The sequence below is a fragment of the Tetrao urogallus genome (assembly GCF_951394365.1).
Source record: "Tetrao urogallus genome assembly, chromosome: 20".
NCBI classification, from domain to species: domain Eukaryota; kingdom Metazoa; phylum Chordata; class Aves; order Galliformes; family Phasianidae; genus Tetrao; species Tetrao urogallus.
Window position 1 is genome coordinate 10,025,374 of NC_136833.1, and position 18,657 is coordinate 10,044,030.

Below are 18,657 nucleotides of genomic sequence, written 5' to 3' on the forward strand. Positions count from 1 at the left end.
CCTCGGTGTTTCTGGGAGTGTGTAAAAGAAGGATGTAAACAGTAAATGTTGCGTTAAGTAGCAGGAACCTACTTCCCATTTTGCATGCTGCCTGTATAAAGACACTTGATCTATTTCCTGTTCCTGTGTGCTTCCTCAGGTTGGTTCTCTATTTGTTTGTTATGCACTTAAGATTCCTTTTCAGAGATAGAAATAGCATGAGCATAGCAATAGTATGATTATAATAACTGTTAATAACTATAATAATGTATGTTAAAGTAACTATTTTCAGCATCAAGTCAACGTGATGGGACCAAGCAAGCCACCTTTGTCTGGTGCTCCATTTACACCCACTACCCAGCTGTACAGGAATGAAGCAAAGTCTTTACGAACACAGGTATTGTTTGAATATTTCAGCAGTGCTGAAGTGGTTTTCATTTGTGATCACTACAAAAAGATGAGTGAGACCCATTTCCTGATATAGGCCACTCATGAATGTGAGATTTTCATACTTGCTTTCACAACACTGTCACTCATAATCTTAACCCTTTTTGTTTTTTTTTTTTCCCTGCATGGAACTGAAACTGCACTTATAAATACTGTTTGTCTGTCTTAGCCTCTTACTTTACCACATAGTCACCGAACGTAGAAACTTCATTCTGTTACTGCATTTTAGTTTTCCATTTATCCTTCATCATGTATCTGTTACCTTTGTAACTCTGCTTCTCATATGATACAAATAATACCTTTTTATATTGTCATTACAACTTATTAATTTCATTGCTAGAATTCTTTGAAGTCTTTGCAATGGTATTGTCTGTTACATTGTCATTTTGGAGCAGATTTTTCACTGTGGGTGCCTACCCAAAGGTGTAAATATGTATGCAGTGTTATTTACAAGAATACCTACATGTGTAATTCAAGGTCATTTTGAATACTGATGTTTATCTGAGTGGAGGGAATTCTTGCATGTGCTGGAGAAGTACCATAGTGACAGAATGCTGAATCATGGCCTGAACCTCTGATTGACCACCTGAGGCAAGCAGTGAGTCAGCCCTGGGAGCACAGGTGAAGGCAATTCACCTGTGCTGCTGGAAGGGGTGGAGCCTGGCTGCACTTCTCCTAGACCCATTTAAGAGCTGACTGCCACTGGGAAAGGATCTCTTCTGGAGATCCCTCCTTTGGAGTTTTGCAGTGGGTCTAGGATGAAGGTAAGCACTCTCTCTTTTCTCTTTCTCTAAGCAGGTATAATAACCTGCTTAGCCAAACTCTCTTGTGTATTTCATAATTATGACATCTGTATATTCATTGATTATACAGTACTGTGATATGAAAGAGGCTTTGCTTTCCTTAGTGTTGTGCACTAGAGGTGCCTCAATTCACGTAAATGGTTGTGTGTAACATCAATTTCTGTTTACACTTTAAAACAGCTCCAGTTTAATAGGAATGTTCCAGCAGTTCCGGAAAACTTATCTCTCAGGTTCTCTAACCCCCATCCAATTATAATAGAAAAACTGAAGTCATCTAACGATCAGAGAAATCTAGGTGGAAGTGATGACCCCAGTATAAGAAGCTCTGGCATGTTTTCAGTGATATCTGAAGAGAGACTAAAATTGGCTATTCATCTAGCTAAAAGGGACATAAAACGAAGGCATCTTGAAGAGCAAGTGAAACAACAGGTGTTTGGAGATGCTGTCAATAAATCATTGTTAGTCCAGAAGTCACAAGAGCAGATAAACAAAGTGTCTGAAAGTCTGGAAAAGAAAATTGGGCTTGAGTCTCAAACTCAGCTGAAACATCACCAGAAACTTGTTGAGCCTTCCAAAATGAAGACTACCACCTCTGGTACAAAAGTATATCTCTACACACCAAATGAGAGAATGCTAATACCAGCTGTTTTAGGCTCTTCGCTCACCCATAATACAAGACCAGACCCCAAGACAACTGTTAAAATAAAGGAAAATAAAAATATTATTGAAATCCAACGGCTGCAAAAAGAATTAAGAAGTTGTGTCCAGAAAATTGAAGACCTAACTAAAAAAGGTGTAAGACTGAACAATAATTATTGTATGTAAATGCATGAGAGTTTGTTGATTTGTTCTTTTTTCTACTCGTTGTTTTTGTCTTTTGTTTTTTGTCTTGGATTAAAATCAGATTCATTCTAGATTTTTGAGAATAGGAAGAACAACTGGAATAGTTAGCTAGGACAGATAATAACAGGGTTTAATATCTTTGAGTATTTGTAGTGAGTTCCAGTTCAGCTTGAAATGGCAGTAAATTAGTGGCAGTCTATTTAATAACCTAATATTGGTGTAGATGTATTAGCTCAAGCTTCTGACTGCAAAATGCAATACAATGATTAACCACATTCTTAGCTGTGAAAAGAGTCAACTGACTTACCTAGTTTATAGGTGTGTGGTGTAATGATTAATGTCCTTTCTGATACTGTGTTGGTCTAAATATGAAAACACCACAGAGCTGCTTAAGCTTATTGTCTCCTCTAGCAAAACAGAGGAGAGAACAGGAAGAGAAAAAGCAAGAAAACTTATGAGTTGGGAAATAGGTAGCTTAGTAAGTGAAGGGAAAATTGAAAAACAAAGATGATGATGCAGTGGTGATCACATGCTGTCTCTCACAAGTAGTCCAGTGCCCAGCCAATCTCTGGGTAATGGCTATGTTTCTCCCTTCACCCAAAACTCTATAATTTTTTTTTTTAATTGCTGAGCATGCTGTTATACAGCATGGGATATCCCTTTTTTTTTTTTTTTTTTTTTGGTTTGGTTCAGCTGTCCCATCTGTGAGCCCTCACAACTTCTTGCATACCCCCTGCCTACTCACACAGGGGACATAGTTGAAACTCTGAAACTTGAAACTGTGCACCTGCTCCACAGCAAAAGACAAAACTTGGATGTGTTATCAGCCATGTTTTAAGTTATAAATCCAAAACAGCTCTGTACATGTTACTGTGAAAAAAGTAAGCTCATCCCAGCCAGACCCATAACATTGCATTGGTCCCTTTATTATAACTACCTGGAGGTTTAAATTTATTTCTAACTTGGAGCATTTTACTTGCAAGTTTGTCGTGAGATTAAGGAGTCATGAGTAATTTTGTGAACCGTATCTGAAAAGGTGTGTTGTGTAGAAGTATTTAGTCAAATATTAAGCAGATACATAATGTAGAGTTGAAGTAGCTAGCTTTCATTACTGCCTGAGGATGCTCTGCATAAAAGATTCTTATTGCTAAATTATATTTGTTCATTTGGCTTAAACAAGATTTTCACATGTTAAATTAAGACATAAAACTTAATGTTTCATGCTTCTCAGAGAGAGATGAAGAAAACTTAGATGCTGATGAACAGCAACAAGTTTGCACTCAAAGGCAGAAGCAAGCTGCGCGGTTGGCTCAGATGCTGTATGTACTCCAGCAACAGGTACAACTAGCATTTCAAGTTGGGATGTTTATTGTGATAAATTTGACAGAATTGAACTGAAACAATCCAGATTAATGGAAACATGTCTGAATTTCCATGACATTCTAGTTTGGATCTGAGTGGTGTGACTGATTTCACTTATGAGTGGTTTTAGAGATATGAGCATCACTGTTGAGGGGGGGAAAAATCTTTCACTCAGATGTTACAGTGAAAACATCGTTCATTTATAGACATGGAGCTAATTCTAACTCATTTTCCCTGCTCCCCCTCTTGATGAACAGGTGAAAAAAATTCAGGATGATTTAGAAAAACTGAGTCCTTATAAAATCAAACATACTAAAAAGGTAAGATGGAAATTATCGCACAGAAATATATTTCATCTGGTCTCTTGCTGCCTTTGTTCCTTCCATCTTCTTCTAAGTCCTAAGATTTGCCTACAGTACTGGTGTGGAAAAGACTGTTGGCCTGCTTTTAGGTGGTTTCTACTTCGTTCCACTTTTCTGAATAACACTCTGTTCTACTCTTGATTTATTGTTTTTAATTTCCCATTCACGTCACTCAGTCATAGCCATTCTTTCTGATTTTCACGTTAGTCCATGATCTTTCAGAAAGATAATGCTGTGATAATTGGTACTGTTTGGCCAGTATTGACTCAATATTCTCATGTGCTTTTCTATCCATCACTTGTATTTTCTTTTCAAGAAGAAAACAGATGCTGGGGGATGGAGAATGTCCTACAGTCATGTTTTTTGTACATTGGGATCAGCCCCATGACTTCATAGGTATAGAGCAGTAGAAATACCAGGAGTTACAGCACAGTTATAACACTATGCTGTTTTAGCTGAATCTAACATTGAATTTATGTGCAGTGTTGTGTAGTACCTTTAGAAGACTTCTTAAATGAATGTTTTGTTTTCCCTGAAAAGCAGCCTAATCTCCGTCTGAATTATTCTAAATCTTGAGTGTTTATACATGAAATGTTGGTAACAATTCTGTGGGTAGTGTCAATACTTACAGAAACTAGAGGTACTAAAGTATATATGTTTCATTTTTCCAGTCTCGAGCAGTGTCCAAATTGGCAGCAGCACATAGAGGAGCTATACGAGCCTTGCAGACATTCGCCAACCAGTTTACTGATCAAACAGGGCAATGGGTTCCTACCTGCTACAAGGAGCTGGGCAGCCTCATTCGACAGCTGTCACTCTGTTCTGCCAAACTTGAACTAGATTCTTCAACTTCTGATGTTATAATAGATATTTTGATGCAAGTTGAGGTAGGAATAATTGTTTTGTTTTGCAGAATATTTAACTTTTTTTTTTTTTTAATTAAAAGGCCATATTTTCCAATAGATGTGCTTCTAATGTTCATAAATAAGAGTAGTCTAAACAAGTTGCATCCTGTTCACAGGACGGACTGCTGCGGTCTGTGATGATGATGTTCTTGTCATTATTCACTATCCTGGTAGGATAAGGACTGGTAGTGATAGTGGTAACAGAACACAAGTTGTTGATTCATTTCCCATTTTCAAGGTTGAAAGAATTGCATTTGATATGTTGGTTAAGTATTAAATATTGTTCTGCTGTACATCCTTTAGTCATCAGTACTAAGTGAGTCTTTCTGCCTCACATACAATGGTGGGTGCAGAATTGTGTAGGTGGTAGCTACAATTTAAAGCTCTCTGCCTTTCAAATGAATTTTGCTAGTAATATCTGATGTTCTATGACATCTGTTGATACAGTACAAAAGTTCTGATTCATATTTCCTGCTGTAGTTTCTAGCTACATTATTTTTAAAGTAATAACCTACATAGCCTGAACTATTCTGCAATCAGTATTTAATTATTTCAAATAAAAACAGCTGATCCAATAGCTGCAAGATATTTTATTTACCTTAAAATATTATTCTAAATGTAAGAGCTGTGTTTTCATTATTCTGAACCATAATGCTTATGACCACTTTAACACTGGTTGCATCAGAATAGGAATGGAGGTAGAATTAACATTGTATTTCTCAATGGAAAATGTTTGTCTTATCTTAGTCATTTGTAGATTTTGTGTCAATTTATTTTTTAATGTGCTTTAAGTGGATAATTTTCTAGTCGGTTGTAAATTTAAAAACATGCAGACCTCTTCTTATATTATTAAGTTAGTCAAACAAAGATGCTTGGGATTTTAAATGAATCTGGACCCAATGAGCAGTTCTGTTCGGCCTCAAACAAAGCAAACAGAATCAGCACTGCTGATGGTGCTTGGAATAAAGCGGCACCCCACAAAAATGGGATTTTCCTGTTTGCAAAGCAAGGATTTGCCTCCTTCCCATACAAAAACCAGCCTGGGTTGATGCAAAAAAGCATGAGCTCAATGAGAAAGGCTGTACAGACAGAAGCCAAGGGCTGGTCCCACGCTCAGAACAGACTGCAGGAGCAGACACAGGAAGTGAGAGAACAGAGCAGTGTCTGTCTGGGCTCAGAGGGGACTCACTTGCACATTAGCAACCATCCCACCTGCAAACAGCCTCCATTTGCCTCAAGCAACACAATGCCTTTTCAGCCTTGCTTCTCTTCTTGCCCAGTAAAAGAGTGAAGCTGAAGAAAAGTACCCTTATTAAGATTACATAATTAATGCTTATAATTCAAGTAAATTGCATTATCTGCCTGAAGCTGTATCCAGAGAAAGGGCAGACTGTGCTTCTCTCCTCTGGAGGCATTACTGTCTTCATGCTTGGCTTATTTTTTTTGCTGGAAGTCCTTTACTGTGCAAAGATGCCTCCAATGTCTGACCTAACTGGACCCATATTAAAACCTGCATGATGAAAAACACCAAGTGCAAGCATCAGCAGGTACTGCTAAACACTGCATTCTTGTTTTATGCCCGGAAAGAGCCACACCAGAGTGTGCTGCATTAAATGTGTAATGTGCAGCAGCACCCTGGGCATGAGACCACTGGAGCCAAGGAGCTCCAAGAGCAGTCCCCAGAGAGGGTGCTGCCCACACACAGTCCCCAGCAAAATGTGATGGGCATTAAAACAGAGAAAGGCTACGTATTTAGGCTTGTACAGCAGCACACAAAGGGCCAGCACCTCTGCCCAAAAAAAGAAAAAAAAGAAAGAAAGAAAGAAAGAAAGAAAAAGAAGGACCGTGAGACATTTGGTTCTGAGTGGCAGGAGGAGGGAGCAGCCAAAGCACTGAGGTCCAAGTGCTGGTGTGTGAGGGGGGCACAGCCCACCCCAGCCCTGAGAGCTCCAGTTGTTGCCATAGTGTCCAAGGAAATCATGGAGTGACAGAGACGGGGTGGGCAGATGGGAGGGCAGAGTGGGTTCCCAAATCTTCACCACCATCTCAGGGTCCAAAAGGTCACCCAGGGCTCATGCACTTCACAGAGCCTGTCCCTCCAGGCACCCTGTGAGCTTCTCTTCATCCATTTGCTTCTGCTGCTGGTGGATCCGAGCGTAGGAAATGGCATCTCCCTTCTTGCCAAGAGCTGACAGGCCATAAAGCACCCCGGTCGCAAATGCAATGGCATTTCCAAAGAGCGTGGTGTGAATCTGTGATTCTGTGAAACAAAGATGCTTCTGCATGAGCAAGCTGTCAGGACAAACGAAAAAACAACCAACCAACCAAAAACAAAACAAAACAGAACAAAAAAACCAAAACCAAAAAAAACAAAGCCACATTAAATAGTTCCAGTTACTCAGAATATCTTGAATGTGTTTTTCTTTATTACGTCCTGTTTACTGAGAAAGTAATTAAAATTATCAATATCTGATGCAGGATCTGATTTCATTGTTGGAAAGGAAACAAACTCCCAAAAAAGTGAAGGAATGTCTTTCAGCATCACATGGCGAATCTTCAGTGAACACTGTGACTTTTCCAGCCAGAAAGCAGCTAATAACTCCAAAAGGAGAAAATAAGCCTCTCGTCTTAAAAAAACAACGTAGACAAGGACCCAGAAAATCTCCAGCTGCCAGAGGTCTCTTGATTGGTTTGTGTTTTATTACTAAATTGTTAGTTAACTTGCACTCTGCAGTTCAGTTTTTTAGTGTGTTACATATTGCTGGGCAGAAGTGTGCAACAGCCCATATCAGTCATCAGATTCATGTAGCTTTGTTATACTTTTAGTGTTGTTTTTTTTTTTTTTTTTTCCCCTAGCGGCTACTGTTAGGTGATTAACTTGCAGGTTTATATACCTCTTTATATTATCATCATCATCATGTTTTTATTTTTGTCTAGCTCCTTTGCAGTGAGCTATGCTTGGATTGCTTTTCTACAATGTATACCTAAATGACGCTTTACAAATTAGTTTTAATGGTGCACACAGAATATATCATATGTTTATGTTGAAAACACTATATGAACGTGTTCTCTTGAAATGCAGTCATTGTTAGCAAGTCTCCAGCAAAGTTGTTTTGTAGAAGAACCATTTGGAGTGAAAAGATGTACTAAAGCTTTGGCTCAGAATTTCCTTAGTTTGGGTAGTTTCTCTGCTTTTGAAAGATTGAGCGATGTGACTTTTGTTCTTGACAATCCATTCATTTCTTCTGCACCCCAATCACAGTCTCAGTACCTGGAGGCACATTAACTAACAGTTACACTGAAGTCTGTTTTCCACTGCTAGAGATTGAGATGCAACCTTTGGGAATTACTTCTCTTCTTCATCTACCTTATACATGAAAAATACTTTCTTTCCTAGTGTGTTTTGAAATAGTTGATGTCTACAATATTTTGCCACCTCATGAAATCTATTATTGCTTACTACGTGACTGTGTATGTGTCAGTGTTTTTGTGTATGTATATATGTTCATATGTAAATGGAGAATGTGTTTTCTTGTATATTTATTCTTCGATTAATCACTCTAGCAAAGACAGTTACTTTAATGCTTGTCAGGGAATATGAGGGTTGTTTTTTGACAGTTACTTTAATGCTTGTCAGGGAATATGAGGGTTGTTTTTTGTTTTGTTTTTAATTTTGATAATTTTGTATTATGGTAGAGCTTTAAATGTTGTGGTTGGGTATATCTACCACAACAGGAAAGTTGGATATAGACATTAAGATGATTCTTGCCCCTTTGAACTTACAGCTGAAGATTTCTTACTTATTTTTGATACAGATAAACATCAATACGTTGCAAAAATTTCAGCAGTTCAGAAGATGAATGATCACACTCATATGTTGCATGATAAATTCCAGGACGCAAATGATCTTCCTGCTCCACAAAGAAATACTGTTTTACAGGGAAGCCTAGAGGCACTAGTGAGATCTAGAGCTGTAAAAAAAGATCCTATCCTTCAAAGTGGCTCTTTAAAGAAGAAAGACATGTTATTATCTGCAGAATCGCAGGTATGCAAGTTGTAACAGAATTCATGCTTTCTTCATCTTGTCCTCTGGGATTTGTTATTAGTGTAAGGCACTTTCAGACTCTGTACTCCCTCAAATATATTTTTTTCTTCTGAGTTTAGAAGCATAGGCAAATAAGCAGTGTTATTTGTCTCCATTATTTCTGATGGTTATATTTTATCAGTTGTTTTCTGAAACTTGTGTTGTTGCTTATCAACAATCATTAATTCTGGAGTGGACCTCACAGTTTAATGGCCAAATAGAGCATTATCCTTAGAAGTGCTTGCAAAAATTGTAATAGCAAAATTTAAGCACGTTTTGTTATGGCACAGTTGTACTTGTCTTGAAACGAGTTCTAAATCCTCCACGTGTGTCAGCTGTGCAATAAAGTAAAGAGACATGACTTCCAAACAAATTCTAAAGCAGAATACAAAATACTTTAAAAATTAAGCAATGGAGATGCATGTTTTTAATGTAATTGTGTTAATTTTAAGGGCATGCCAAAATCTCTGAAACCAAGGCAGGTGCAGCCTCCAGGAAAGCATGCTCGATTTCAAGAAACAACTATAGCTTTTCAGTTAAAAGAGAACAAACGATTTGTTAAGGAGAGCAGCATACCCTGGGTGCCTTCAAACTCTGCGTTACCTCCTGCTTCACCTAAACGGTATGTTTGTAGTCTAGTGGATCCAGTGTTCACCTAACTTTTCTGTGGAAACAGTACTGTATCTGTAGTAGTAAATAGGATGGGTTGGGCCTGCCACTCATATTACAGAGGCAAAAGTGGCATAGCACAGCTCACAAGTGGATATTTGTATTTTTTTTTCTCACTCATAATAAAGTGGCCTCATTCACAGAGCATGGGGAAAAAAGCATTCCTCTGTGTTTTTCCTGGGTCATATATGAATATCATCTGGAAGTCGCAGGCCAAAACTGCAAAGCACTGACAGGCTACATAGCATGCAGAATGGGCATTCACTAGCCATGCTGGTGCTCTGATTAAATTTTTAAGTTTATTTAACTAATCTGTTATTATGCTATTTGTGTCTGTCAGTCCTGCCATAATGGTTTTTGAAACTCATCAGCTAATTTCAATTCAAATGGGCAGCGGAAAAATAACAATAGTATGTTCCTTCAAGTGTTGTGAAATTACTTATCTAAATGAAGAGTTTGTATTGGTGCCTTCTCTGGAGGAAGTAGTTCTGTCATATTAATCACATAATCATAGATTATTCTGTGCTGAAATGCACATGCACAAGGACCATCACATCCAATGACTGGCTCCACACAGGACCACTCAAACTCTGTCTGAGAGTGGTGTCCCAATGCTCCTTGAGCTCTGGCAGCTCAAGGCTGTGCCCACTGCTATAGGGTGCCTGTTTCATGCCCACAGAACCATTTCCTGACCCCCCACCTGACGTTCCCACATTGCAGCTCCATGCTGCTCTTTCAGACCCTGTCAGTGTTTCCAGAGCTCAGCACTGCCCCCCTGTTCCCTGTGAGGAGCTATAGGCCACCATGAGGCCTCCCCTCCTCTAGGCTGAATAAACCAGAGAGGCCTCAGCCTCTCATGTGCCTTGCCTATTCCATTTCATAGCCCTCCCTTGGTTACACTGTAATAGCTTTACATTGCGGGACTCAAAACTACACATAGTGCTCTAGGTTTTGTCTGTGGAAAGCTTGCTATTTCATAGAAGTTGTTTTGAACTATTAGAATTGCAGCAGTGAGGTAATATGTATTCCTTCCTTTTCCTAAGATTTCATTCTTTCTTATATTAACTTTGTTAATTAGTTCCTCTCCATTTCTTAAGTGCAATTTGTTGGTATGTCCCTCGTTCATTTTTCCATCTAAATATTTTATGTTTTCCAAATGTAGTTAACTTCTTATCTCAGCACTGCAGTGAGAATACAAATGTGATCTCTTGGTTCCAAAAGGAGAAAATATGTATTTTTTTCCTTGTCTGTAATATGGTCTAGGCTTGTTTATGAAAAAAATATATTCAGTATTCTGGAGACTCGGGTTCCCCACATTTAGTTTCCCGTGCTCTTTCTGGCAGTTGAACCAGAAGATTCAGCTGCTGGATCTGAAGTAGACTGTGTGTTGATGAGGAGCTTGTCTATCTAGGCAGTATTTGCAGATAGCCATGAAGTTGTCTTTTCACCAGTAGTGTAGGGATGATTGAAGATCGCTGGTTCTCAGATGAATTTCCTGGCTTATATGATATTGAAGCCAATATTAATTTTCTCTATAAATGTTCTCAAAATTTTCATAAACTAATATTCAGAATCCAGTTATTTTATTCTCCAGTTCTTACAATGAGTGTTGTGTAATTCTCCTTATGTAATTGTCTTATATTTGAAGACTAGCATGGCGTGAAGCAGAAGCTTCAAGAAGAACGAAAGTTCTGACTGATCTTAACAGAAGAGAAATGAAAAAAAGACAAAAGTTAAGGTAATTACTTGCTCAGAAGAGCTAATAAGTGGTACCAGAACTTGATATAATCTTCCTGCTATCCCCACCAGCAGTATGAAAAGCTTCTCAACTTTCCACTTCCCCAAAAAGTGGATTTATGTTTTTTTATTTTTTTATTTTTTATTTTTTTTAATTACTGTTGTTATGCCAAATTTTAAATTTTAACAAATTTTCATTTGTTCTTATTTTGTGCATATGTCCAGGTTGCAAGCTGCTTCTCCGCCTCAGTGTGCAGACAAAGTTGACAAAGCAGTATGTGAGCACCTAGAACTTCCATTGGATAGGGCACAGGTAGTACAGTCAGGCTCACAGCAGTATTTGAGGGGTACATTTATAAATGGTCAATATAATGTTTGTTTTCAACGTAGCACAAGTAAGGAGTTTTTTGGAGAAACGTATCAAATGATTTATATAGTCAGTACATTTTGGGACACTTGACAAGTGTATTTCCATTTCAGTATGTAGGCTTTAAGTTATCGTAACCAAAGCTGCATTCTTGTTTTTTTTTAATCATCTTTTCTTAGTAGTGAACAATCAGAACTGTTCTACACTAATCGTAACTGAACTTGATAAGATTATTTTAATAATATAATACCACATTTAATGTCTCAGTATATTTTCTCTGCTAGTAATTATGACTAATAATACAGAAGGTTCATTATTCTAAGTGGATTTATGGTTTATTAGCAGATCAATATTTCCTTGGAAGCAAACTGTCATTTGAAGGATCCTTCAATTACAAGACAGCTTTCGACTCACGCAGCTGAGAAGGTATATTCTATCTACTTGTCACAGAGAAAAGCTGAGTTTTTATCTCTGCCATGTGGCAAAATGCGTTTAGAAAAGTAGTGATGATTTTCTGAACTTAACATTTTCCAACACTGTATAGCTTATAATACCTTATAGCTCTCTACATCCTACCTGAAAGGAGGTTGTGGCGAGATGGAGGTCAGCCTCTTCTCCTGGGTAAGCACTGGGACAAGAGGGAATGACTGCAAGTTGTGCCAAAGCACACATAGAATCAACTTAGGTTGGATATCAGGAAAAATTTATTCTGCAAAAGAGTGGTCAGGCGCTGGAACAGGCTGCCCAGGGGGGTGATGGAGTTACTATCCCCAGATGTGTTCAAGAAGTTCAAGTAGATGTTGTACTAAGGGATATGGTTTATTGGGAAATACTGATGGTAGGTGGATAATCGGACTGGATGATCTTGGAGGGCTTTTCCAACCTTGCTGATTCTATGAATAGAGATATCATAGCATGGCATGGGGGGAATAGCAGGGCAAGGGAGAATAGCTTTAAACTAAAAGGGAGGAGTTTAGGTTAGATGTTAAAAAATGCTTTACTGAGAAGGCTGTGAGCCTGTCTGATAGAGAAAGGCCCAGAAAAGCTGTGGCTGCCCTAACCCTGGAGGTGTCCAAAGCCAGGCTGGAAGGGGGGCTCTACGCAGTCTGATTGGAGGGGGTGCACCTAGCAGAGTTGGAATGAGGTAATCTGTAAGGTTCCTATCAACCTAAGCAATTCTATGATTCTAGTTGGTAAAACTGGACACAACTGAAACCTATAGCTTTGGCCTAGGTTTACTCTGTACTCTTCTATATTTATTCATTAATTTTGGCAGCTGCTGTGGGACTTCTCCTGTATGTTCTGTTAAATGCATGTTTTGTAATATGAGGGCCTTTGCTTCTTGCTCTTGAATCCTGTGTGATTTCTGAACCTGTGTTTAGGAACATAGAAACTTAGTTATGTAGAGAGCTTCATCCATGTTCAATGTTTTTTATTGGTAGGAATATACCAAGCTGTTTTTATTGATTTGGTGAGTGGAAGAGAAACAAAATTATTTGGGCTTTCACTGAAAAGTTGTAATGACATTTGGCTTCTTACCGGCAGGTGCTGTAAGAAATATGTGATGTATAAGCATCATTTTTTTTTTTTTTTCCCTCGAAGTTTTTCTATTTCTTCTCTTTTCCCCTCTTTTTTTTTTTTTTTCTCCCCCCCCATTGACTGTGTTTATTTTGCTTTTTTTGGCAGGTTGCAGCAAGTGCAGATATTCTGAGTGAAAAGGTACTGGATGATCTTTTGGAAGATACTGCTCAGGAACTCTGGAATATGGAGCAGTGTAAGAGACTTCAGGCTGAGAATCTGTTTGTGGCTGATGGTCCTAGTCTGGAAACAATGTTGCAAAGAATGGAAGAAATTGAAGTAAGTTTTTAATCTATTCATTGGTCTGATAGGGCTAATTTCTGATTTACTGACAATAAGTATAATACCAGTAGGTATCTGCATTCTTTAAAACAAGATCAGACTGGATTGTGGTATGAAATAGGAAACTCCTTCCAAGTCTCCCCTACCAGCACAAAGCTGTGTAAGAACAAAAGGATATTTGACCTCATGGTTTTATTGCTAACGTTAGGATTGGCAGACCTAAGTTTGCTTGTTTTTTGTTTTTTGTTTTTTTCCCTCATGCATTACTTTTTTAAACTTTAATAAGCTTTTCCAGAGTGTTTGTTTCTAATCTTACTACAACCTTTCTGTTCAGTTACATTTATCCTGAATTAGAACTACTGAATTTAGCACTGTTTACTTGAGATCAATTCGTAAGCTGAAAGCATGAAGCTTAAAGTATGCAATATCCATTTAAGGTGCTTGGGCATATGTTTGAATTCCTTGTTGGTAAGGCAGGAAAGCCCATCAGCTGTTTTTCTAACTGCTGTTGATCTGAAATAGGAGTAGTTGCCATGGTACTGGCAACTAGTTGAATCTTCTAGTCTAGGATTTTGAAATGAGATGATTATCTGTAATTTCATCTCCTTTTACTCCTTTTCAGTACTACATTAACCCTGCAAAATAATCCTGCTTTGACAAGGATTATTATTAAGAAAGCAGGATCATGACCTGCTTTCTTATCAAGTGATAAGTGTTAAGCATGTGTTAATTGATTACTTTTATTTGTTTAAAAACAGAGATATCAGGAAACTGTATGCAGGAGATTCACCCAGATTGTGTACAGTGATTCAGAATTCAGGGCCCAAGCGGATAAAATTGGTAAGTAGTTTCTTCAGTATAACTTACTTTCTTGGCATCTCTGTCTTTTGAATTCAGAGAATTGAAATCAAAGAGATTGTATGTGATCATATATCACTGTTGTAGTGAGAAAGTGTGAATGCTTCTGCATAAGGTTTACCAAATCCCAAAGAAAGTACGCAAAGGCAAGTTAACATTCACCAGTTAGTTAGAGGCACTCACGTTACCAAAGCTGCCTGGCTGGTGAGATGTCTGTGCCTGCCATAGGTATAACAGGGAGACAATAAAGCAACATGAATCAGTCTAGTCCAAGTTAATCGCAGAAAACAAGGATACTCAGTTGTAGCTACAGAGTAATTTCTCGCAAACAAGTCTCTTGTAGGTGCCGAACCTAGAGGCAGTTTACTTGTGTTCCCAAGGAAATAAAAGTTGTTTTTTTTTGTTTTTTTTTTTACAGGCTAGTTGCCTGTTCAGTCCATGATTTGTGTTTTTTTTTGTGCAACTATTCAGACATTTTTGATTATAGGTGCTCCTTTGAGAGGAATGTTTCTGAAAAAATGCTTGTTTTTCTTGGAAAAGAGAAGGCTCTGGAGAGACATTGTGGCCTTCCAATATTTGAAGGGAGTGTGTAAACAGGAGGGGCAACAGCTGTTTATGAGGGTGGGCAGTGATAGAACAAGGGGAATGGTTTTAATCTGAGGGGAGATTTAAGTTAGATATTAGGAGGAAGTTTTTCACCCAGGCTGGTGAAGTGCTGGAACAGGTTGCCCAAGGAGGTTGTGGATGCCCATCCCTGGATGCATTCAACGCCAGGCTGGATGTGGCTCTGGGCAGCCTGGTCTGCTGGTTGGCGACCCTGCACTTCGCAGGGGGGTTGAAACTGATCATTGTGGTCCTTTTCAACCGAGGACATTCTATGATTCTATGAAATACAGTGCTAAAAGAAGGATCCATTCTGAGAACAGACCATTATTTTCAGTTTGCCTTTGTTGAGTATACATTTGCATGCGATGCACTGCTAGTGTAACTTAGTTGAAGAATAGGAGTCTTTAATACATACCACCAGTCAATACGTGTTAAGTTTTTGATGTTGTCCTTTTAAAGGCATTTGTCATTCCTTAACTTAGATATTTTCTTATAAATAGTAGGTAGTGATTTTAGTGCAGTGAAGATTTTACACTGTAGTCTGTAATTGGAGTACATACATTCAGCTCATCTGTGAGCTGTTTGAATCTGCTTCAGAAGAAAGATAGTTTATTTTCTAAGTTTGAAATCTCCTGAAGCTACTTTTTTTTTTTTTTTTTTTTTTTTCCCGTTGGGCTCTTCATGACTGGGAATTTGTAAGTCTAAATCTTGCAGTGTTTAGTGTATTCTTTCTTTATCCTTCTGTTTGATTAAATACAACAATGAAGCTACGTCAATTTACCAAGTTGAGGATCTGGTCATACTAACTTCAGTGAAAATGCGTATGAAATCTATCAATAAGATAGATAAAAACTTCCCCCAAGTCTTGTTTCATTTTTTCTATTCATTGGATTTACTGCCAGGCTGTAATATACTGCATTAACTTTTGAGTGATATTTTTCTGTCTGTTCTAGAGAAGTATTCACTGATTAAAAACAAACTGCACTTATACTAAAGGAAGAATGTCTGAAATGCTTAGTTTCAATACACTGAGCTCCTGGATATCCTTGCTCGAATTTTCATTTTTAGGGATTTGTCAGCTTTAGTACTTGTCTTTCTCTACCTGAAGGATATGCCTATGAAGGAAGCAAAAGTTTTTGAGGTCCTAACTGCATTAACTGTAGGCTTTTTATTTTCTTCCAAAGAAACAAATTTTAATGTTATCTTTTTTTCCTTCTAGATCAACAAATGGCATTAATAACTCAACTACCTACATCTCCTCATTCAATTCAGATAACCAAGTTAACTAGACAGATACAATCGGAAACTGACATTTCATTTGAAAAAATTTTCGATGACAAGTAAGTAGAATACTTTGATTGTAGACAAAGCTGTGGTGCATTTCTGCTGTGCACATTCATTGCAGTGTTTGTATTAGAGGGAATTATGCTTACTGTTTGAAGTCATTTTCTGATTTTTCAAAAAGAAAAAAAACAACTTAATAATCCTGATTTAATTTAATCTTTTGTATTTCCAGTGGCACTAACAAAAACAAAGAAGCTCAGGAGAAATTGCTGACTGGAAATAACATTCTGCAGCCCTTGACTCGGAATTCTGTGCAGAAAAAGTCCTACATTTCTTTCTCAATTACAAAGCATATGCTCCAGAGCATCCTGGATTACGGCAGCAAATACAAGCATCACCTAAACCTTATTTTCCATGAAGCAGTAGGCAGCTTCAATCCATGGCAGATTGCTGAAAGGTATGTGAACTACCTGTATTTTTGTAGTGAATCTATCAGGTGTTTTTTTTCTGTCCTTAATTCCTACCACAAGAGGGCATTATAAATCTTCCTATATAAAGTAAGTGTTAAAAAAAAATGTTTAGAAGAAACAGTCCCTTGCTATACTGGGAAAGTCCTGGATACAGTAGCTTTATTATAATTTAGAATACTTGCAAAATTCTGAAGATAAACTTTACAGAGGTTATTTTAACATAAAAACAATTGTTTATTAGTTTTCCTTTCTGTTATGTCCACTGTTGTCTGGAGGCCACTTACCTCATTTTTCCTTAAACCTTATCTCTCTCTGTAAGGCCTCATTCAGTGGCAACTAAAATCAGTAAGATGCTTCCTATTTATTTCAGTGGCCTCAGAATGAGCACCACAGTATGTTAATTATTACTCCTATAGCAGAATTTGTATGTAAGAGTTTGAAAAAGGAAGAAATGGAGATCAGGAAAGGGAGGAGACTGACATTGCTGAACTGGGTTCTGCTAGACAAATCAAAGAGCAAGAAAATGCACAGGCAGTGGAAACAGGGACAGGTGGTATTGTGAGAAGAGTATAAGGAAGCTGCTAAACTGTGTAGGAATGGCATCAGGAAAGCCAAGGCCCAGCTTGAAGTAAACTTAGCAAGGATGCCAAGAAGAACAGGAAAGGTTTCTACTTCTAATTGAGATACCTAAACCAGAAAAGGAAAGTCCGGGAGGCTGTACTCCTCTTAGTGAGTGACACAGGCAAGCTGGTAACAAAGGCAAGGAGAAGGCTGAGGTACTTAACTTTTTTGCCTTGGTCATCCCTGATGACTGCTCACCACACAGTCCTGAAATGTTTGGTTTTGTAGGAGGGGACTGGGGAAGCATGTCCTGTAAGTGTAACTGTAAGTTAAGATCAAGTTCATGACCACATGAGGAAGCTGAACATCCAGAAGTCTATGGGTCCCCATGTGTTGCATCCCAGTGTCCTAAGAGAATTAGTTTATGTAAGCCACTCAATGATATTTGAAAAGTTGTGGCAATCAGGTGAAGTCCCTGGTGACTGGGAGGAAAAAAAAAAAAAGGACAACATCATACCCATCTTTAAAAAGCGTAAAAAGGATGACCCTGGGAACTACTGACCTATTAGTCTGTCTTCTGTGCCAGGAAAGATCATGGAGCAGATCGTCATGAAAGCTGTGTGCAGTGGAAATGTACACTCACAGTCTGAAACAGTAACAGAGCATCTGGAGGGAGGGTGGGACCAAACCAGGGAAGCTTTGGTGCAAGCAGTGCACCTGAGTGACTGGGAGCAGTGGAGCCAGGATCCACCCTTTCCCAGACCTCATTTAAGTACTGGCAGTGGATATAAGAATATCTCTTGCTGGAGATCCCTGCTTGTTGCAGGGAAGCTGGATTAGATAACCTTTAAAGGTCCTTTCCAACTCTAAGGATTCTGTGATTCTAATTTGGGTTATTATACAACACTTACAAGAACGCAACTGTTCTGTGACAGTAGAATCTTTTCTTAGACTAGGCAGTAGAAAGAAAGAAAAAAAAAAAAAAAAAGCAGCAGTATTTGCTTTTTAGATCACAGCATTGATATCACTGGTATGAATTAGTGAAGCTCAAAATCTGACCTCAGCCTTTTCCTGTTCTTTTTTTCCCCTTTCCTTGTACCTTAGTCTTGCAGAGGAACTAACAGACGAAGCCCTGTTTGATGTAGCAGCAGAGCTGCGGGATGTTTGTGAGGATTATGCTGAAGCTGTATTCACATCAGAGTTTTTGCAGCCAGCATAGTAAGTGCTTTCAAATCTGCTCCATTACTAAATGAATCAAGCTCAGTCTAATAGTTTTATCAGACAATGTAATTTTTCCTATTTCGCTTGTTTGTTCTTTTGGTCTGTGAGATTTTGTTCTCTAAAATGAGTTAAATCCAACAAGAATTCATGTCAGATTTTTATAGAACGAAGATCATAATGTTTTTCCTTTCAGGCTTCCTGGATTTATCAGGACTATCGTTGTTGTTGTTGTTGTTTCA

The 18,657-nt window shown here is 38.2% G+C and overlaps 1 protein-coding gene across 1 annotated transcript; it reads left to right on the top strand.

Moving 5' to 3' along the window:
• Positions 1-286: 286 nt before the first annotated feature.
• Positions 287-18,416, top strand: KIAA0753 (the record flags this gene model as incomplete). The annotated part of the gene is given in 18 exon segments (XM_079545261.1): positions 287-376; positions 1,410-2,022; positions 3,304-3,410; positions 3,692-3,754; positions 4,468-4,683; positions 7,180-7,390; positions 8,517-8,746; positions 9,238-9,407; positions 11,103-11,192; positions 11,417-11,504; positions 11,901-11,984; positions 12,590-12,683; positions 12,686-12,702; positions 13,245-13,415; positions 14,177-14,258; positions 16,102-16,222; positions 16,399-16,623; positions 18,302-18,416. Coding segments are annotated over 18 exon segments (2,787 nt in total).
• Positions 18,417-18,657: the final 241 nt, after the last annotated feature.